Genomic DNA, 24,184 nt, shown 5'->3' with positions numbered 1-24,184 from the left:
CAGGAGCACAAAGGTGGGGGCCAAGCTCTGAGGAGTGGGTAACACAGACAAGCCACATGTTGTTTTTTTAAATGCATCTAAACCAAAGCCCAACCCTTGTGACTACCCCAGGATTTTGTCAGGGAGCAAGGTAAGTTATAACACACAAATATATTGTAATGCAAATGCTTAGAAAAGGCAGAAAGGCAGATTTGCACTGCAGGTGTCATGGGCTTTTACAATCTGTCTTTAGTGAAAAATGAGGTCCCTGGTGACAGGTTCCCTTTAAGTCTGGAGTCCTTAATTAGCAACTTACTTCCCCCACCTAGTGAGGAGGGCAGCCGCCACCAGCAGCTGCAGGACATGGAGAAGACCCTGCACCAGCAGGTGGTGGCCTACTTGGATAGCACTTTACCACCCCAGGTAGAGGATCCCCTGGACTACTGAGCAGCCAAACTTGATGCATGGATGCAACTTGCGGAGTTTGCAGTAGAGAAGCTGTCCTGCTCTGTGGCATCAGAGCAGGTGTTCAGTGCGGTGGGGGCCATCCTTACCCCAAGGAGAACCCGCTTTTCCACCCATAATGTGGAGAGATTAACCTTTGTCAAGATGAATTAGGCTTGGATCGGCCCAGATTTCAACTCATCAATGCCTTATCCATCAGATTAGATCAGCCATGACGCCTCCCCCAAATGTTGAGAACTGGGTCTGGATTCTAACTACCTGCCTCAGCTACAATTGTGATGCTGACACCTGCCTGATTCCAAACATCTGCTGCCAGTTGCTCCATCTACCCCCTACCATTCGTACCATGGAATTTATCATTGGCCCACTCTGTGGGCTCCTGCTGCTGCTGACGCCACCTCCACACCATCATTGTGCCACTCTGTGGCTTACCAGGTTTCTGCCACCTCCACACTGTATCATTGTGCCACGGTATCATTGTTCCCCTTCATTTCATCTGTCAGAAGGAATGAGAAGCCTGAGGATTGATAGCCAAAAGCAGGAGTGTATACAGAACACAGAGGACATGCAAATATCCCATTTACTGGCCATCTCTGTTTTGGATCCATTCCTGTTTGTTTTTGGCTTTAGCAATACTGATAATGGATAATTGACTGATTGAAAGCACACACTGATGGATGAAATGCAGGGTAAAATGACGTCAATGCAGAATTACACCTTACACTCTCTGCACTCTTTTGGGGTTTCTACATGTATTCGCGTTTAAAAGAATAGGTTCTATCGTAATCTATGGAATCATCTGATGTCAGTGTAGCACAGATGTTACCTTGTCAGGCTGGGTTCCCGCCACGCTTATTTGGTGAAGTTGGCCTCTGTAAGTGCATGGTACATGGAATTGAAGAGTGAAGTGATTCTAAAAGGGTATAGTAACCATCCAAGTCTTTATGCAAACACAAACAGCATAGAGTGTATGAACTCAGATTCCTGATAAATACGTAATACCATGCTGTAAAGGAAGCAGGTAGGTCCTTGTGCAAACACAAACAGCATCAAAACTATAGACTCTGAATAGGGTAATGCATTATCATTACGAAGGGTAAAAATGTTCAGATCTCACCCATCCAGAAGAAGGAGATGACGAGGGTTGTTGATAATGAATCTCAGGCACATCACGGTCAGGAGAAGGATGGATACACTATCCCTAGTGTGCCCCGTACTCCACTCGCCCTGGTACCCCAAATATAGCTCCCGTCCTTACAAGGACGGTCCCAGGTAATCCCTAGTCAAAGAATTACCCTAGTAAGCCCTATGGGTCCAATTCCAACAGCGTTCCCGACGCGTTTCCAGTGCCATAAACAGTATAACCTTCATCAGGGGAGTAATGTCAGTATGTTATCATGCTGCAGGAGAATCGACAGTGGTCAGCAATGTGGATTAGCAATGGCCTAGTCCATTCCTGAAATATTTAATGGTTCTTAAAAGACAGAAAACCAAAAATGACAAATTAAATTAAAAACCAAAATAAAAAATACAAAGATCTACATACACAATTTGCCATGGACCGATTTAGCCAAATGTGGTTTGATGGTGTAGAAGAACCCCCTCCACTTTGTACATGCATGAAATATAGTAATTAGTTATACTTTACTTTATTAAATCTTCTAGTTTAAGTATTTTACTACTTTATGTTCAACTGTACCAACTAACTTGTCTGGAACCAGGTTCAACTCATTGGGGCACATTTACTAAGGGTCCACGGACCACATTTCCGTCGGGTTTCCCGACTATTTTGCACCACAATTAACAGGGGTTTTTGGAGCATGCGATCAGATTTTGGTGCATTCGCGCCGTCTTTCATGCGACACAAATCGGGGGCGTGGCCCTCGGACAACCCGAATGATTCGGACTAAGCGCTGGATTTAAAATTCAAATTGTGTTGAAAGACATACACTCACATACACCGGGAGGAAGATCCGGCAGACCTGAGTGGGGAAGCAACACATGCAGGATCTCGGGTACACAATCTAATGCACCTCGGGGATCGTGCAGGGACCAGGTAAGTAAATGTGCCCCATTGTGTGTTAGTGTCCCTATGTGGTATAAATGGAAGATAACATAGAATGCAGACCAGAATACCCATAGGTATTTAAAGGAAATCTACCACTTGATTTGATGCATTATAAACCAAATATACCTTGAGAATGATGCAGAAATATATCTTGTTGAATCCCTGAGTGATTTTGCTGAAAAAACTGAGGCTCTGTCACTCCTGTGGCTGCTCCAGCGCTTCTACTCTTGCCCTATTTATGCACTGCTTCACTGTGTTGTTCCTGAAAGGCAGAAGTAATCAATCGCTTTTCCATCCCCCAACTGCTGTGTATGAGTCATCATAATTAGTTCCATTTGGACAGTTCAGGAAGCTTTGTGTAATTTGTTTACATACTGCAGCTACATACTGCAGCCAGTCTGGAGTTTGAGCAAAACCATTCAGATCAGGGATTGAACAAGATATGTTTCTGCATCAGTGTAGCTACAGCATTCTCAAGGTATGTTTGGTTCACAATGCATAAAAACAAATGGTAGATTTCCCTTAAGAGTGGGGATGTTAAGATTCTATAAGTCTACCAACTATTTACCTCTGCCAGGTGCAAAGGGAGACAAGTCCCATAGAGAATGTCTAGAAAAGGTGCTTTCATGTACATTATAAGAGATAAAGTAGCACTTTTAAGTTGAAAGAATTGAAATTTAACTCCCACGGCTGAGTAAGCTGTAAAGAGGCTTAAACAAAATGTACCATTAGAATCCCTCAGGATAAACCAGGGACAATTACTCATAGATCCAGGGACAATGACTGTGGTAATCTTATATTTTTTATTCATGGCCTCATTCTTTCTAAAGATAAACTTTTAAATTCATATTAATGAGACTGAGGGGCTCTGGCGGATGTTTTCATAGGGAGGAGGGAGGAGAGCAGGAGGAGAGGGAGACATGGTTTGTTCATTGTATCAACCAGCAAAATGAGTCACTGGAAACACTCCCAGAGCCCTTCAGGATCATTAGCATAATTTATGTTAAATAAATGTTATTTTAGAAGGAATGAATCCATGGGTAACTAAAATAAGAAGGTTCCCATAGTCATGGTGTCTGAATATATAGGTGTCCCTGGTTTATCAGGCTGGCTTTTGATGGTGGCTTTCCTTTAAGTCACACCAGATTGCAAGGAGCCAGAAGCTGAGAGAGACTGAGATGCACATGCATATTTACTACTATTGTTATTGTTGTTGTGTCTACATCCTTGAGTAACAGTTTAAGACTGTACCTCAACATGCCCACCACTATTCAGTTTTTGCCTTGTGTTAAAGTGATATGTGTTACATTTAAGATAAATATATACATTTTTCCCACAGAAAATCTGTAAACAATCTGCAAAGTTTCCTATATAAAATAGTAATAACTTCTTACAATATTTAAGTACAAGTAAATGGCAGCAGTTAAATTTTTATTGTTTTTTTACTACTTACTAAATACATGTCTGTAATACATGGTGAACCTTCAGCAAATATGATTGCATGCATTATACATTATATATTACTTTAATGAACTTTGAACTTTCTTTTGGTTTATTTTTCTCAGGGTGCACACAGATGTTTTAGAGCTGTATACAATCAGATTAGTATGGTCTCATCCGCAGGTGGATGACCTTGTTGAGACCCTGTAATCCTATGTTTTCACACAAAAGCAAGGTTTTTCTATTATATTGTATACTTATCCAACTGAAAAAACTGAAGTATGAAATCTTCTAGTTTAGTCTTCCATTTTAGACTGTTACTGTTGCTGTCTATAAAACTATTAAATTTTGCTATATAGAATAGCTATACAAAACATGGTTATTTTCATCCCACAAAACAATTACTTAACTTTGTTCTATAATTCTTCATTTATTTTATATCTACTTTTTAACAAACAAATTATCCATTAGCAATTACCCAAGGTTAGAATATGTTATCCTCTACTTACTGATTACTAAACAGAAAAAAGTTATCAATTAAACAAATGTACTATTTTTTGGTACTATAAACTGTAGTATAGACTGCACTGTATAAAATGTATCTAATTTTTTACAGTAGTTCATGCTTGGCTAAAATTTGAAATCAGAATAAGGCCCTATTCAAACAGCTGTAATTGTGGCTGGGATCTGGCCACAAATACTCACTTAGCAACTTTTTGGCTATTGAAATTCTTGAAGTACTGATTCTTTATTTTATTATAGCTTAAGATAGATAGACAGGTAGATAGATGTCAGGCTTCTAGGGTAGTGGACCCACTGGACCACTGCAGACGATGACATAAGCCAACACCAGTGACCGGAATCTAATGCAAAATAAGTGGTTCTTTTTATTCCATACTGTGTGACAGCAACATTCGGCTCTAGAAGCACCTTTCTCAAGTAAAGTGACAAATAACTTGATGTGGTTTTAGCCAATTTCATTGCTGCTTTTGGTCCTATCACTCCATAGACAGGTCAGTGTAAGAATCCAGAATGTGAGCAAGCACTGGCTAAGCAGACACTCCATGATTCTTCTGTGCTATGAGATGCTGTGTACCGAAAATGTGCTTAGATTATCATTGTACAGGTTTTAACTACACCTTCAGTTAGCATCTGAACACTCGTATCTGACACATAGAAAAAAAGAGATGAGACAAATCAAAGTAATGAAATATATATATTAGATACAATGACAAACTCATCTCCGCTGCCAGTCAGCACTGATAGGCTGCCTCCGCCTCTTACAGAGCTTATATTGTTTGTAGAGCCTCTGATTTCTTCTCTCCATGAGGCTGAGAACAGTGAAGAAGCATGCTAATGAACTAGGAAGTGCCTGTGTCTGCAGTGCTCTCTGCCTCACACCCCTACCCTTTCTCCTTCAATACAAGAGAAGCTAAAAGAATCTGCTCATCAGCGTGCACCTACCCTTGATGTATCACCTGTTGTGCTGCTTAGACTTTCCATAGATAGATAGATAGATAGATAATGTATGGGAAAATCCAGAGCAGCACAACAAAATTAGAAGGTGGTGCAGAGCCGTAGGATCCGTGGCTACAGAATCTCATTTAACAATTTCAAAAATAGGCAACACTCCAAAATGAAGTAAAAAAATCAAGGGTGAAGTTATATAATAAAACTTCACCCTTGATTTTTTTACTTCATAGTGCTGCCTATTTTTGGAGTTAGATAAATAGATAGATAGATAGATAGATAGATAGATAGATGCATTCAATAGTGAAAGATTCACTATTGGCAGCACTACATTTTGTGCAATATATTTATAACTCATGTTTCTATACTTGACATGCCTACCTGTTTTTGGATCCACAGAAAAATATGGTTGACCTTGAAGTATGCTGTAAACAACTCTGGCACTGTTTCCATATGTAGGGTCATCGCCATCTGTAGCTGTCACTTGAATAACAGAGGTACCTACATGTGAAAGAAGATAGTTACATGTAAGGCTTAAATGCAAACCTCGAATAGTACTGTTTCATTTCTTGCCATATAAATTATGTGTCAACCATACAATTACCTTGCATCTGAGCATGAACAGGATATTCAACTCATGTAAATAGCTTTTTATATAAAGTAGAAACAAACAGAATGCTGTAGGCAGTATAAAGGTTTCTAACACTCATTTATATTTTATGTTTGTTTGAGTCATTTACCATTAAGGTGTATGTTTTGTTTTGCAGTGGATTACAGACATACTAGTGACATAGTAATGGCTTCTTAGCAAATGCAATGGGTGCATGCATGTGAATAGAATAATGTTAAAGTACGTAAAAGTCTCCTAAATTTACTAACATGGACAATGGGGGATATTTATCATACGCTGGCGCTCGTGCGCCAGCGTATGATAGCCCCGCCGCTGCAAATTCGCAGCCCGATTCATGATGAGGCTTCTGCCTCTTCATGTATCGGGCTGCCAGCTGCACAGCGTTTTTCCTACGCCAGGCAGGGCCTGGCGTAGAAAAAAACGCAACCGGCGACTTTTCACGTATAGCCGCGCCCCCCCTTCACGCCCCTTCACGCCCCTTCACGCCCCTTCACGCCCCACTGGCGTGAAGGTGGCGGATTGAGAAAAATAATCGCAAAAGCTAGCAATAAGCTAGCATTTGCGATTATTTCAGGGCCTCTGCGCCACTGGCGGTGCGCAGAGGTCCTGATAAATATCCCCCATAGAGTATATTAGCAAATATGTAGACATCGGAATCATATTGTATTACAATTTCATTATACTCTGTATGAACAATCAAGGAAGTGCAAGACAAAGTCCAAGCACACTTATGTATTATCCACATTTTTATTAGCAGCATGCAATGTTTCATTTCCCTGGGACGGCATTCATCTTTATTACCAGGTTCCAAAGATTACACATGTTTCTTGGAGATACCAACAAAAGGCATCCTGTGATAATTTGTCGTTTCAGAGACTTTTCTAACATAAGATACCCTTTGCTGTTAGCCTTTTCATTTTTAAACAAAATGATTATGATATTCATGAGTTTTTATGAGGATCAAATGTATTGAGAGATTAAGTCAGAGATGTAATTTGAGGAACGGAAAGGCTATGTATAGCCTTGTTTGTCATAGTTGATATTCTAAACCTTATTCAATACTAAATAATTAGCCAATAAGGGATTGTAAGAAAGGGAATTTGAAAGATAAAACATGAAGAGACTAAACTATGACAGTAGAGTTATAAGTCTTGGAGAAGCGGGGTGAGATTGAGAAAATAGGGAAAATTGGGTAAACTTGAGTATAAGCCTAGGTTGGGAAATGGGGTAGCTGCTGGTAAATTTCAATATAGATCCTAATAAAATTACATTAATTGAGGCAAGCAGCAGCTGTCCCTCACTAATAAAATGTTTGCAGCCTCCGCTCATTAATAAAATGTCCAGCAGGAGCCTCCTATCACTTATGAAATGTCCAGCAGCAGCATCCCCTTATAAATGAAATGTAAAGCAGCAACCTCCACTCATTAATTAAATGTCCAGTTGCAGCCTTCCCTTCATTAATCAGTTGTCCAGCAGTAGCCTCCAATCACTAATAAGAGCAGAACCTTGTCATAAAAATAACTCAATACTTACCTCCAATGCTTCCTGCAACTACTCTTTACTCTCCACATCCTGTGCAGCAGTGCAGACAAATATGGGTCCACGCACTTTCCAGTGCATACACCATGATATCATCAGGTGGTGACAATGCCTCATCATAGTGTGTACATGGGCAGATCATGTGGACCCATCTCTTCATGTGCTGCTACACAGGACCTGGAGAGGGAAGAGGACCTGTAATGAGCTTTCAGTAAAATATTTAAATTATTTATATTGATTTAAATTTAAAAAACTGTGAAATTGAAAAAAGGAATACAGCATACAGTGTCAATATTCTATTCATTGTTTAAGTTTGAGGCAAGGCTAAAGACTTTGGTGATTGGTCAGAATTGTATTTTTAATTATCATTTTTTACTATATATTTTTTTTACACATTTTGCTCTGTAAAAATACTATTATTTTAATATTTACATTTTAATAGGGAAGGGTTTGCATACTTTGTGAATAGTGTACATTGAGTAGATTCTTGCCGACCATATTAATTTTTATAGTTATGTGGTGGTCAGCAAGTGGGAATTTGTGTTTGTGGTTTTCAAACAGAATCATTTTCTAAAATCAGAAGTCACACATTTAATCTATTTCATTTCTACATTTTTAGTATTATTCAAACTATTAAACAAGTCATAGTACGAAAGTCGCCAAATGTTTTTACATTTTTAAATGTTCTGCTATGTTGTTAGACAGTAAAAAATTTATCCTCAGAAAGTCAGTAGTAAACAGGGCAATATTTACTGTACATAAACATATAATGCCAGGCATGTTCACACAACTCTCCCTTTCATCTACATATTGCAGTTACAGGATTTGGTAGTCAAAATAACTAAAAAAGTAACTTTAACCATGTGACAATTAGGTGTTATAATAAGTTAAAGGAAATCTACCATCAAAATCAAACATGGATAAATCTGGAAGACTTTATTCTAACATCAACTTTTTAAACTATGCTAATGAGCCTGAAGGGCTATAGTTGTGTTAACAAAGTCCCTCCAGATTCACAGTCCCCACTCCCTCATAAGTGCTCCTTGCACACAGTATCAGTCTGTGAATCTACAGCATGGAATGGCTCTTAGAACTACTCCAGTAGCATAATTTAAAAGTTGATTTTAGAAGGAAGGAAGCCATGATAAGAAATATAAGACTAAAAGACTATTTCCATAGTCATGGTGCCTGGATCTGTGAGTAAGTTCCCCTTGATTTGATTGGTAGATTTCCTGCATGGTCAAGCATATATAGAAGATAGTCAAATTTAGTTAACTAGGGGTAATTCTAGGATTTACATATATATATATATATATATATATATATATATATATATATATACATACACTCACCGGCCCCTTTATTAGGAACACCATGCTAGTAACGGGTAAGGTGCTGGAAGCATTCCTCAGAGATTTTGGTCCATATTGACATGATGGCATCACACAGTTGCCGCCTTTCTATCAGCTCAAACCAGTCTGCCCATTATTCTCCTCTTACCTCTGGCATCATTTCCGCCCACAGAACTGCCGCTCACTGGATGTTTTTTCTTTTTCGGACCATTCTCTGTAAACCCTAGAGATGGTTGTGCGTGAAAATCCCAGTAGATCAGCAGTTTCTGAAATACTCAGACCAGCCCTTCTGGCACCAACAACCATGCCACGTTCAAAGGCACTCAAATCACCTTTCTTCCCCATACTGATGCTCGGTTTGAACTGCAGGAGATTGTCTTGACCATGTCTACATGCCTAAATGCACTGAGTTGCCGCCATGTGATTGGCTTACAGGTGTACCTAATAAAGTGGCCTGTGAGTGTATATATACAAAAAAGCAAGGTAACAATTGATCATTGAAAAGCAAAAGGTGGTGTACTTTCCTTTTACCCAAGTATATATATTTCAGATGAACTCAGAATGCAAATCTGAAATTGCATTCAAATTAGCCAACTCTGAGTATGTCATAATTGCCAAATGAATCAGATGTTAAATAATAATTATGTAGAAATAATATAGTAAATAAGCATCCAAACTATATAAATACATCTAGACAAATATGACATTTCTGGTGTTATGCAATCATGGGTGACTATTCCAATGGAGACTGTGCCAAGCTCCACATAATAACCTGCCACAATAGTGTATGCTGCTATACTTTCACATTAGACCCATCTTGAACCTCCCTCTTGATGTATATTCACCCATCATATTTGCATTTTACTTAAAAAAGAGTTTAGAAGAAGAAAACATTTTACTTAAAAAAAATGTAAAAGAAGAAAAGTGAAACAATTTACAAGAAATGCAGTTATGCAAGTAATAATCCAACTATGCTGCTTAATGTGACACCACACTATTTCTATGCTTCAGCATACAAAAATCATTATTCTAGAGAAGATTGTTACAAAATGTCCCCAATAGTGAGTCATAATCATTATCATGATTTTCATGGTCCCAAACCAGATTTCTTGCTAATAGTTTAAAATGTTATTCCTTTTACTTATGTAAGTATAAACAAAACATTTTTATTATGCAGCCAACACCCACCACTGACACACGCGATGGGTGCTAGCGCCGATTTCATGAGTTAACTCTGTACTTGCTCCCATTGAAGCCGGTGGTGGCTTGGGTCAGATCAGCTCTCCTCGTGATGTCATCAAGGAGCGAACCATTCCCATGGCAGCCTGAAATCTATATATCTAGCAAATTCTCCATATACTGTAATATTCCCGTATATGGTAGAAATTATCAGACCTAAAGATCTAAAAAGTAGTAAAAAAGTAGAAAAAAATAAAAACATAAAAGCTGTAAAAATTTGGTATTCGAGTGATCGTACCAACCAACCAAGGGATAAAGTATGGGTATTATTTGGAGTGCACAGTGTAAGACATAAAACTGTATCCACAAGAATATGGCACAAATGCATTTTTTTTTTACAATTTCATCACATTTGGAAATTTATTCCAACTTCTCATTGCACGGCATGAAATATAAAAGGCTGTCACTAGGAAGTACAATTTGTTAAAAAGAAAACAAGCCCTCCTAAACAGAAAAATAAAAAAGTTCTGGATTTTTAAACACAGGGAGTGAAAATGGTAAATGCAAAAAAGGAAAATGGTGTGTTCCTTAGGGGGTTAAATAAATAAACAAAACCTTCTACAGAAGAATCACTTGAGAAGACCAAATTTTTTCAAACAGTACTCATCAATAACCTTCTTACTCAGAAGAACATATCAGCACAAGCTTTATTGGAGATGATCTGCTTAAAAAGTAAATATCAGATTTAGCTTATGAACACATATCAAGGCGGATAGAAATAAATATGTATTTAGAAACGTCTTTCAACCAACAGTTAACCTTTTCACTTGCAAAATACAAGCCTTTCATGCTTTTGCTGATGTCAAAATTGTCGTATTAGCCATTTTTTCATCCAACCAAATAAGGAGAGAAATGTACATCAATTCAATATGAATATAAAAAATGAAAGCTAAAAAGACAATACATCCTGACATAGTCAGCTGCAATTCTACTGTATTATAGGACCAAAACATGTTTTGAAATTGATATGATTCAGTTTGAAAGTCATGCAAAACCTGATATTGTCACTTTATCAATTGAAATGGGTAAGTACACTCTTCTACACATATTTGTTGATCATAGACTTTGCAATATCATGAATGCCAGCTTGCAGCATTTATAGTCAGTAGAATCTTATGATGTGTTAAAAAGGCATATACTCAGAGGAGAAATAGTTTTCAGCATTCGAAAGCACTGATGAGACATCATCTTGAATATTCAATATAATTGTGGCACTAACTCAAAAGAAAGTAGTCATAAAACTGTTATTAGTGCAGTGGCAAAAATCGCGAATCTTAAGGGTATGGAATATCTCAGTTGTGCAGTAAAACAAGAAAAGGAGCTAAAACTTTTCTTAACCTGCATATTTCCAGGCTGCAGCAAAATGCCTAAGGCAAAATATTAAATAAAAGAACTTATACATCTAGTACTGAAATCTACTTAGTTTTATAGTTTTTTTTGGGAAACACACTGGGCAGATTTAGTATTACTTTCTCAAAGTTGAACAGTATCCCAATAGAGTAGACAGTTTTAAACTGCACAAAACTCAACATCCAGTAACATCCATTAAGATAAATCTAGTCTATTGTTACCCTACCTATTTATTACTTAGTTTAGTAAATGCTATATCATACTTAACCCCTTAAGGACCAGGCCCTTTTTTGCTTTTGCGTCTTTATTTTACACTCCCCACCTTCAAAAATCTATAACTTTTTTATGTTTCCATGTAAAGAGCTGTGTATGGGCTTGTTTTCTGCATAACAAATTGCACTTCATTTTGATGGTATTGGATATTCCATGTTGTATACTGGGAAGCAGGAAAAAAAATCTGAATGCAGTTAAAATGATGAAAAAACACATTTGCGCCATTACTTGTTAGCTTGGATTTTACGGCTTTCACTGTGTGCCCCAAATGACATGTCTACTTCATTCATTGGGACAATACAATCACTGGGATACCAAATTTGTATAGGTTTTATAATGTTTTCATACATTTACAAAAATTAAAACCTCCTGTAAAAAAAAAGATGTGGGTGGTGTTATTTTTGCGACTTTTAATGACGTTTTTAATGCTTCTATTTTTAGGACTGTATGACCTTTTGATCACTTTTTATGGAATTTTGTTATATTTTTCAAAATGGCAAAAAAATGCAATTTGCGACTTTGGGCGCTATTTTCGATACCTAATGTGTTTACAATTTTTCAGACTCCCTAGGGTACTTTAACCCTAGGTTATCTGATTGATCCTACCATATATTGCCATACTACAGTATGGCAGTATATGGGGATTTTGCATACCATCCATTATGATGTGCAAATCACACATTGTAATAGATAGCCAAGATCATGTTAGCCTCGGATCTTTGTGTGACCCGAGGCTGTCATGGCAATGGATCACCGCTTCCAGATGATGTCAAGGGGAGCGACGATCTGGGTGAAGATGTTGGCACCCACGTGCCGCCGGCTCATTAATGCCGCCGGCAGCTTTGCCAGCAGTGATCAAAGAGTTAACACCCGCTATCAGTGCTAGCATCAATCGCGGGTGTTAGTGACAAGCATTAGCTTCATTGTGAAGCAAACACCCGGTGAGTATGAAGAGGGCTGAGCCAGTGAGCCTTCTTCATACTCCCCAGTGCGCAACAAGACGTAGGGGAACGTCTTATTGCACTATGGGGTTAATCAGGGCCACCCATACAAATCCAGACCCCTTATCCACAAAGCTACGACCATAGTAAATAGTAGTAAAATGTGTTAAATGCCATTGATCATTTGGTTGATTCTTCACAATGAGCAGATTTATTAACACTGTACTAAGTCAGGACACCACTAATCCAGGCGAGAAAGGCGGAAATTAAATATATCATACTTTCCGTGATAAATGGATAAATGCCCCTTTTATGTGTCTTATCCATACTTTCAAATTGTAAATTGTTTTAACTTTAACTTTTTATAATTGGGGAGATGTTAACATCCATTATTTTTACGCCACTGTTTGTACACCCCAAAGGCACACTTTCTTTTTACTTAGATATCACATTTTGGTTGTTAGGTTGAATTCATAATTGCATCAGATGTTTCAGTTACACTCTTGGAATCTATTCCCCATTGATTTCAATGAATGGAAGATTGCCTCATGTTACAATTTCATTATAATGCTGAAAAAAAGATGTAAGCTGCTTTACTGTACACATTTCATAATGGAAGGGGCTACAGAACCTGCTAAACACAGGTGTGAACTGAGCCTTGTTGCGTAGGAAGGTGTAATCTGCTAGAATTTCTTACATTGACAGAAAATATCCTAGAAAGTAGAAAAGTATGCCATACTGTCCTTTTTTTATCAAAGTATCAGACTTAACTATGTCTATAGCAATGGTTATGTCAGCTCACCTGGAGTGTTGATTTTGCACCCTTGTGGATCGATCGAGCACGGACCTCTTATCCAGCCTCCTTTGGATTACTACTTACTCGAAACACACTGTCCAGCTTCACGATATAAAGATCCACTTGCGTTTTTTTCGTAGAAAAAATTATTCTTTATTGTCAACTTCTTACATATAGTAATGCGGTTTTAACTATATTTAAAAAGGTGACAATAAAGAATAATTGTTTCTACGAAAAAAATGCAAGTGGATCTTTGTATCGTGAAGCTGGACAGTGTGTTTTGAGTATCAGACTTAACTATGCCATTGCATGATAAATTCCAGCCTCCTGATGTATTTGGCAGGGTGACTGTGGCAGCATACAATTCCACACCAGGCCTGCCCGAGATAGAATTGCACTACAGCCTGCAAAAATTTACTCATGAAAATCCAGAGGCTGTAGTAAGAACGCAGGCACAGGACTACCACATGACAGCTCCCTCTGCCCCCAGCTGTGCCCTCCTTAACGCAATCACTGATGATTAACTTGTAATTGTATTTTAAAACTTTTATGCAAAAAAACTGATGGACAAACCCTCATAAATCTCCCCCAGTACGTCTGTAAATGTTAAGGAACATTATACCTAAATTTAGAAACAAAAGAATAAAAATTACAGTTTAACAGGTAAAATAGTTCAAATGCTATATAAAGGATTTTTTTAGGTCCTCCCTTTAAAGTAACCTCCTCTATCCATATCACTAACTCATTAAATTGCATGACTTGTGTCTTCTGATAATGACTAAGACGCTTCGAGTCAAAACAAATTGATCATGTGCACATTTTATGTGATGTTCCTGAGGCATTAATAAAGAAGAAAAACTTTTATAATCCTGGTAGGTCCTGTGAGTGCCAAGCATTTCTCATGCTTTCTATGTGTGGATTCCACGATAGTGGATAGTTCGCTGCATGCACCACAGCTGATGCTGGAAAGATTTCAATTTGGACTGTGTGGGTGAGCTGGCTTTCCACCTGTTGGTGGTTCTTCTTCATTCTAAATTTCACCTACTTTAATTACTATGAAGATCTCAAGAGGTTATCAATGTTCCCTATAAGCATTTTCTAAAAGTTTGAGGGGTGCAGGTTTAAAAACTGGTTAATGTATAGGTTTCTAATATTATATATTTAAAATTTAATTAAAAACAGCAATTATTCCCCAAAAAGGCTATTCTGAAATCCCATTGAAAATACAGAAAATCGATGTTCAATTTGTAAGCCGCGTTACAGCAAAATTAATTATCCAGATATTTTAAAAATTATGAAAATTTAGGTAGTAAAAATATCTGCCTGAAAACTAAATAATTTAGAATTTTGAATATGTCAAATTAAAAAAAAATTAATCAGTTTTTATTTTTTTTATAAATAAATGAAAAACGTAACAGCTAATATTTACCACTAAAATGAAGTACAACATGTGCCGAAAAAAATGATCTAATAATCGATTTGATAAATAACGCATGTCAGAAAAATGGGGCTCGTAAGCTATAAACTGGCTATAACCTAATGGGGTTTAAAATGCTGAAAAAACAATCTGTAATTCAAAGATACTCTGTTGTCTAGATCAGTGCAAAAACTGTAAAATGGAGCATATAATTTAGTTACATAGATAACTAATTATTTGAACCTAATTATAACTATTACCCTAATTTTACATAAAAATAGTATAATAATTATTTTACTGCTTCTGCTTCTAAATATATTGTTATGTGATAATAAAGGGTCAAGTATGCTGGATGCAAAGCAGATTATGATCTGAACTGCAAGTCTCAAACCATTCACAACAATGCACAGAGGGATACATAAAATCCCATTAAATCGGAATGAAAAAAGGAAGAAAAAAAACAAGCAAATTGTTTGTCTGTTTTGAGCATGGAAAAATATGCAAATAAGTTTTCCAGGTGAGGCAGCTTCCTTGACATCAAGCATGACCTACAAGAGGCCTTATGACATGCTGCAGGATTAAAACCAAACCAGTGTATCTATTCTTGAGGGAACAGATTTCCAACTGTAGACAGCACTGTTTCCACCTAGATGGGTCTCCTCAGTAGTGTAGGGAACTGGTTTAACTGATTGAGAGGCTTTTGGCTATGGTCAGGAATAGAGATGAGCGAGCACTAAAATGCTCGAGTGCTCGTTACTCAAGTCGAACTTTTCCTGATGCTCGAGTGCTCGTTTTGAATAACAAACCTCATTGAAGTCAATGGGAGACTTCAGCATTTTTCAAGGGGACCAAGGCTCTGCAATAAAATGTGTCATTTTATTGAGACATAAGGAAGTCAGTCCTGTTTCTTTGTTTTTTTTAATTCAATGGAATATTCGTGGAACTTCAAAAAGGAGAATGACCCATATTAAACATCTGCAATGTGTTCTTCACACATATTGTTCTTCACATACTATTGTGAAGAACACTTTTCTGCACTCATGTCTTCTGATAAGTTAGCAGATGTACAGAAACATCTGCAATGTGTTCTTCACTGAAGAACACATTGCAGATGTTTTCGTACATCTGCTAACTTATCCTAAGACACGAGTGCAGAACGGTCTTCTTCACAATAGTATTTGAAGAACAATATGTGTGAAGAACACAATGCAGATGTTTCCATACATCTGCAATGTGTTCTTATAGCATATTGTTCTTCACATACTATTGTGAAGAATGTGTTCTTCACTTAAATGATCCTGTGTTCACAGTGTTCACTGTTTTCACTGTGTTCTTTGAGCCGTTTCAAGTACGCTAATACTCGAACAAGCATCAAGCTCGGACGAGTATACTTGCTCATCTCTAGTCAGGAAGTAAGAGTTCTACTTATGCGGAGACTTCTAATTAAGGCTGCCGTGTTGGTGTGTGGAGGCTTATAGCCATGGATGCTCCATTAGGGGATTCATGGAAAATATGCAACAGACCCAACAGAATTCTGTAATTTAAAGAACACAGACACAGGCATGCAGCCCTGATACTGAGCCCCCAAACAAGCCCTACTTATCTTCCCCTGCTTACCCAAAATGGTACAGGACAACTAGGGGGTTCACAGAATCACAAAGGAAGAAGAAATGTCTGAACAGTAGCCAAGAATGTAATACCAGAAATATAGCAAGCAACATCTGTCTCACAAGCAAAGATGGTCAAGATAAACAAAAAACAGCACTGGACTAATGGAGGACCAAACACCTATGGTAGGCCGAAACCTCTGCTCCAGGCTGATTGATGCAGAGCTCTGTCAGACACCATTGTTGCTGCACCAGAGTATATTGCAGGAGAATAAAAGTGTGTGGTGCAATCAACTCTAGCTCAGTAAGCAAGCTGAGTGTGTGTTCACACGGGAGAATAACATTTACTACAGAGACAATATCAGTGTCTCCTCAGAGGGACACCATGGATTGAGGAAGACTTTGACACAGATGTTACACATTAAATATAAATATTGCAGCTTTTTTGTAAAATGTCTCTGTAATGTATTGCTTGGGGTTTCCCACTGAAAACCAAGGCTATCCTGAGACTTTTATAGTTTTACTGTATTTATGAACATTGCCCTGGACATCCACTTTACAGATAGTAAAAAGACAATAGAGCCAAGAGGCCAGGTAGGGAAGGAAACATCCACATTTATTAAGAAGAAGCAAGAGAATATATTAGTTCTCTGTTATATAAAATGTGGTTGTTAATCTTTAGGCTAAGCATTCAGTAGTTGATAAATTATGTAGTTTAGTTTGTGTTCATTATCCTTAAGTGAAGAAAAGCCATGTGACCTCAGTATACAGTATGTATCAATAAAATACTACATGCGTTCTTCAGGACACATGTGATGTCATAAGGAGGATATGTAAAATCATCCTACACATCTCCTCATATTAGGATTTGTTTAGTCTTTTTCTAGCTGGCTGGTTTTGGTGGTGATGCAGATAGGGATCTGACAGTATCTTGAGGCAAAATGAATGTTGTGAGTAGCTAGGAAAACAGACTTAAAGAACAATTTGCAGTTCTTAATAAAAGGTAAAAAAAGAGTTGACGAAAAATGAGAGCAATGTGGGTGTAACATCCATGCCAGCATCTTCCTCTATCCATAGAATGAAGCTTAGGATGCATTGATTTTCTATTCATGTTTTTGCTTAACATTAGGCCGCCGTGTTGGTGTGTGGAGACTTATAGCCATGGATGCTCCACTAGGGGATTCATGGAAAATATTCAAATAAGGTTTCCAGGATGGGATCATGAAAAGACCTTTACAGACCCAACAGAATTCTGTAATGTAAAGAACACAGACACGGGCATGCAGCCCTGATACTGAGCCCCCAAACAAGCCCTACATATTTTCCTAGCTAGTTCTATTCCATGCTTCTCCTGCTTCACTGCTATATTTCTGGTTATCACATTTTTTCCTATAGTTCTGTGACTATCCCTTTGTGTATGTGATACTGCACCTTACATGCTATCTCAATTGTGACCCTGATTGTTTAGCATTCTTAATGTTTTTGTCTGTAGCGGGGTTGTTCTGTATCACCTAGGAAACACAGATGCAAGCAGTCAGGGCTATAAGGGGCTGTAGCTTAGGGGCTCACTGTCTTGTTTAGCCTCATTATTATTAATTATTAACCCAGTCCTTTCATTGCAGTGGGTCAGTGTTGTAGGGGGTGCATACTGTTAATTAAAGGGTTTGGCCATGTTACTTAACATTTTGCAATCTATGGAGACAGGATATTAGGTAACTTACCAATATACATCTATTAAAAGTTCTCCACTATTTTCTTGAAATGTAAAATCCATGTGATCTCTAACTGTATATAAACAAGCTACCTTCCAGGACTGTATTACAGTAATAAATTAATAATATTCATAAATACAATCTTAAAGTCCTGAAATGTAGATTAGTCATAGACAGTTATGATCACTTGCCACCATTGACCTTTCTATTTATATTATATTTCAAGAAAGCAGTGCAGAATGTTTCACAGTATCATAGTATATAAGGCTGGTGTGGTACGTGGTACAGGTAGTATTTCAGAGATAACTACCTTAGAGGTCTTTGCCCTGAGCTTATGGTCTAAATCCCTGAAATTATTTTTAAGGACCTTCCATCTACCTTTTACTTTGTCATTGGTGTCAATGTGGACCAAGACCACTGGATCCTCAACCATCCCTCCCAGATCGGTCAACCCGATCTGCAACATACCCAACCCGAAAACCCGGCAAACAACACACTCTTCTGTATGCACGGACATATTATATGTATATTGGAAAGTTACCTAATATCCTGACTCCCACACATAACATTTAATGAAATTAAGCAAATGGCCAACCTCTATAAGCTAAATTTGCAGGGCAATCTGTGGTTTTATAATTCAAATTTTTAGCTTAAGAAAGTTTAATGATTTTAGCATAAATAGGTCTTTCCCGGGCATATTAAAGGGTCAGTTTAAGAAATGCTCTAGTTCAGGGTACTGCACATTAAGCACTACTATACATAGCTACTGCTTTGACTTTTGACTCGGGTCAGGGAGTAACAGTTCTCCTTACGGAGACTTTGTCAATTAAGACCACCCTGATCCTAGTCGAAAGCCACAAAAGCAGCTAAACATTTCCCTACGCTGTACTGAAGAGACACAACCATGTAAAAACAGTGCTATCTACAGTTGGTAATATGTTTCTTTTGGAATAAATATAATGGTTTGTCTTTAATCCCACAACTTGTCTTAGAGTTTCCTAAAAAGTTATGCTTAAATGTGCATGGTTTTCTGTGTCCCATCCTCGTAAACTTTTTTGAATATTCCTCTGTTCCTTTATATCAGTCACCACCTAGATTGAGAGACAGTGCCCACAAAAGTTGGGTCTGAATAAAGTTGAGTTTCTGCATTTTACATTAAGATCTCAGAGGAATTACAGCTATTCTTAAATTATATTCTTGATTTCAGTCCATAAAACACTGAATAAGGCATTAGCGTTCAGGGTTTGTTTTAGTACTTAAAAAAGTATTTTTTTTTAATGAAAGGATCTAACAAAAACAAAGCTTGCTCATTTCCACTAGATTCTAAGGCTCAATGCCATAATATGTATTCAATATTTGATAACTATACATGTCACTATTCTTCACATATTCCATTTTTTTCTCATCATTGTGTGTGCTGATCCTTGGCAGCATGCAGCTCTGTTGAAGTTGTTCCCAGCTGCTCCTTCACCTATAACTCATCAGAAACTGCAGAACATGCTCAAAACAATAGCCTCTCACACAACACTCAATGAAAATGACAAGGCAGCAAAGGAAAACCAGCAGCAAATAGACATCCGAAAGTAGACACTATGAAAGACATGACAAACAAGTGACAAATGTCTTTTATAATTTGTTTTTCGCATGTTAGCTTTTTTTATGCTGCTACCTTGGACAAACTCTAGTGCTTTACTATAAAATGACTATTAGAATATATATATATATATATATATATATATATATATATATATATACGAGGAAGGCAGCAGCACTCCAGTAGATAGATTTTAAATCAGGGTGATCTTTATTTCAGATGCGACGTTTCGGTGTATCCACCTTTTTCAATCATACAACATAGTGACCAGCATTTCTATATATGGACCAACCCACTTTCTGATTGGTCAGACAATTGTTTGTGCCATGAATAGATACAGATATAATTTTCTTTATGCAATAATGTGATACATCATAGATGGATATATACAAGTAAAGTGCAAGTGCTACAGTGAAAATATTAAAGTGCAGTGTATTTTAAAAACAGTAGTAGTTCGCTACTAGTATAGGACCGCCCCATCGTCATTGATCAAATTCATGCAAATTAGGCTGTAGCTGCTAAGGAAAACATACCAACCGGGGAACACAGCGCCTCGTAGGTCACTTCCGGTGAAAACCGGAAGTCAGGTGTGTCACCTGATCGCCCGCAAGCCTCGCATGCGCACGGCACCTCATCAGAGCTGGGCGGCCATGTTGGTTCAGGGAACCAGAAGGAAGAATAGAAGTACTGTATATAGATAAGTATAAATTAATTGTTTTGGAGACCGGAACCCACTGTGTGAACAGTGAGTAATTGTGGGACAAGTGAGACATTGAGGGGCCGCTAAGTGGCAGCTCCTTATGTACCCGCTTATCGTCCCGTCGGTTCCTATTGTAAGAGGAAAACATGAGACGAGGTCTGTATAGATAGAAGTCGCAGCAAGAACCGGACACACACTGTGTGAACAGTGTGTAGATGCTGGGACTAATGAAGCACTACAGAGCCGCGAGTTGGCAGTTCTGTATGTGTCTCCTTATCGTCCCATCGGTTCTCACCATCCGCGAACATAATAAAGAGGAGAAGAGCAGTTGGGAGAAGAGGTCACTAGAATTCCGGGAGGAAGTTTTCGATGCAGCCGGTATCAATTTTAAATGTTGGGAAATTTTGCAGACGTGTGGGGTCTCCGGGTCCAACCGTAGGAGGATCTAGAGTAGAACAAACAAAAGTACAAGATTAGTATGGTAGGGTCAGGAGGGGGATAACCCCTACATAAATTCACTTATTACTTTTGAAGAAGCCAAGTAAGGACATATCAAGGTGTACTGGGGGACATCAACCTGTATAGTAAAGCATATTAGATGATATTGGTTAGGTTAAATTCAATATTTAGCCCTTGGGGTTGTAAAGACTGTAGGCGGTATATCCACTCTAGTTCTTTTTTCCTAAGTATAGATTCCCTATTTCCCCCTCTCCTAGGGGGGGGGATGCGGTCAATTATTTGACATTTCAAGTCACATTCCTTGTGGCCCTTTTCGGAGAAGTGTCTACTCACTGGTAGATCAAGTCTCTTTTTACGGATGGTGTATCTATGTTGTGTCAGTCTGGTTTTTAGGTCAAGAGTGGTTTCTCCCACGTAAATAAGGTTACATGGGCATGACAGCTTGTAAATCACGAAGTCACTGTTGCAGTCCAGATAATGTTTAATTTTGTATGTGACATTATTGTGAATAAAAGTATTTCCTTTAATGATATGTGAGCAATTGACACATGAGCGGCAGGGGAAACTACCCGCTCTGGATGCGCCAGTTAGGGTTTTCTGTATAGTTTTCCTCAGAGGGCCAACATCTGACTTTACCAGGCGGTCCCTGATGTTTTTGGACCGTCTGTATGACAGAAGTGGAGGATTTTTGAACTCCGGGATGTCGGAAGGGTCGCTGGCCAAAATCCGCCAGTGTTTACGTATTATGTTCGAAATTGGTACGCTGTTATCGTTGAACGTGGATACGAACGGGATTCTAGGGGTACCTTCCTTTTTTTTTTTTTTTTTTTTTTTTTTTTGGGCCGGTAGTAGAAGTTCGTGTCTGTCTTTATTTTGTGCAGCAACCAGATTTTTGTCAATAACTCGTCTTGGGTAACCCCTTTGTCGAAATTTAGTGACCATTTGTCCTATGTTCTTCTGGTACTTATCGCTATCCGAAGACATTCTTTTTACCCGTAAAAACTGGCTAAGGGGTAGTGAATCTAGCATGGGGCGAGGGTGACTACTCTCGTAGCGTAGAAGGGTATTCCTATCGGTCGGTTTTGTGTATAGGTCTGTAGTGATGCCATGGTCGGTAAGTATGACTTGTACATCCAAGAACTGGATCATTTTGGTAGAGTGGACTAATGTAAACTTAATGTCTTGGTCAATAGTATTTAGAAAATCGTGGAATTCAAGGAGTCCCGTGAGGGGGGCAGTCCAGAGGAGGAACACGTCGTCTATATATCGCCACCACCGCCGAACATGTTGGAAGTGGTGGGACACATAGATGAACTCCTCCTCTAGTGCAGCCATGACGATGTTTGCGTAGCATGGGGCCATGCTGGCCCCCATGGCAACCCCTTTCTGTTGAATAAAGAAGTCGTCACCAAAGAGAAAGTAGTTATTAAATAAAACCAATTGGAGTAATTCAAGAATAAACAGCACCTCCTGCTCATTAAAGCGTGATTGCCGAAGGCATTTTTCTACCACTCTTAAGCCGAGTTGGTGATTAATAGACGTATACAAAGAAACGACATCAAATGAGGCAAGAATGATAGTGGATGTGTCTTCTATTGGAGTGTTCTGTAATTTGCATAGAAAATCAGATGTATCTTGTACATATGAGCGGCTGGTCACTGCGAAGTCCCTGAGTACCCGGTCTAGAAAAATTGTGATGTGAGAAAAAATGGAGTCATTACCGGACACAATCGGGCGTCCAGGGGGATTTTCTAGGTTTTTGTGTATTTTGGGCAAAATATATATAACTGGGGTCACCGGGTCAGTGATCAGAAGGTATTTCTGTAGGTCTTCGCTAATTATGCCTGAGTGCAAAGCCTTATCTAGGATAGATCTGATCTTTCGTCCTAGTTCAAATTTGGGGTCTAAGGAAACCTGCTTATAGGTAGTTGCATCAGCAAGTTGGCGGCGAATCTCAGATACATATTGAGACTTGTCCATGACGACGACAGCGCCACCCTTATCCGCGGGTTTTATGACGATGTCGTCGTCATGGGCAAGTCCCCTGAGCGCCGCGGCCTCTGAATTAGTCATGTTATGATGTGATAAAATGTTTTCTTGTTTCTGTCGAAGACACTGTATGTCATGTTTGACAGCTATAGAAAAGGCCTCAATGGCGGGTACCTCTGAAGGTGGGGTAAAATTGCTCCTATTGTATAAACCGAGTCGTTTGGGGTCTAAGGTCCCATCAGTAGTACATCCCATTGACACACGATTAAAAAACCAGTGTTTAAGCTTAATACTGCGTACAAGTTTACAAACATCAATTTCCAATTCAAACCAATTGGTATAAGACCAAGGGCTGAATGATAGGCCCTTCTGTAATACATTGATTTCATCACAAGATAAAGTCTTAGAGGAAATATTTACCACTGCCAACTGTGTTACTTCTTCTTGTTGGTCGTGGATCTCTGTGGTTGGGTACGGCCCCTCGTGGGTCTGTCTCTTTCTGGATCTGAAGTGGTGTTTGCCCCCTCTCCTGGTTCGTCTGGAGTGTTGGGGCCTATTCCTAAAAAAGAAGAAGAGGATGATTCTTCTCGAGGTGTGCCAGTAGGGTCCCGGCTGTCGCCTTTGTTGGGGTTCCTGTTGGTGGAGTTTCTGTTGCTGGAGCCGCGTTTCTTTTTGCCACTATCCCTGGTTGAAGGATTTGAAGATTGTGTGTGAGAATTCTGCCATGCATAGATCTTGCCTGTGCGATAATCTTCAAGGTCTCGGGACCATTTCATTCGTTTCGTTTGTTCCTGTTCACTTTTGCTCTGAGTGATCTTTAGTTGGATAGAGTCCATAAATATTTTAAACTCATCATCAGTAAGGGTATCTTTGAGAGTCGAGTTCATAGTGGTCATGGAGTCATGAACTTTGCAGATTTCCAATTGCAAAAACTCTATATTTAACATTAATAGATCTAGCGAATATTTATTGGATATTTGCATGAATTTCATGCAGAAAACTGAGTGCTGTATAAACAAGTTGGGTCGAATGTTGGATCGCATCCCTCTTGGGATTCTTTTGGCCTTCCGGTATTCACCTAGAGTGGCCAGGTGAAGTTCTAGAGAGATAACTCGTCTGGAAAATAATTCGTACTTGCGTTTTAGCTCAGATGTTGATGGTGT

At 38.6% G+C, this 24,184-nt stretch overlaps 1 protein-coding gene across 2 annotated transcripts in view; it reads right to left on the bottom strand.

Moving 5' to 3' along the window:
- LOC140133101 (cadherin-18-like) overlaps positions 1 to 24,184 on the bottom strand; it is a 332,044-nt gene that overhangs the window by 131,911 nt on the left and 175,949 nt on the right. For both annotated transcript variants that reach the window (XM_072152759.1, XM_072152760.1), the window contains exon 4: positions 5,804 to 5,923. In XM_072152759.1, coding sequence (XP_072008860.1) covers positions 5,804 to 5,923 — 120 coding nt within the window. The remainder of the gene's footprint in view (positions 1 to 5,803; positions 5,924 to 24,184) is intronic.

The sequence above is a fragment of the Engystomops pustulosus genome, chromosome 5, assembly GCF_040894005.1.
Source record: "Engystomops pustulosus chromosome 5, aEngPut4.maternal, whole genome shotgun sequence".
Taxonomy (NCBI): Eukaryota; Metazoa; Chordata; class Amphibia; order Anura; family Leptodactylidae; genus Engystomops; species Engystomops pustulosus.
This window is presented reverse-complemented; position numbering and strand designations above follow the sequence as displayed.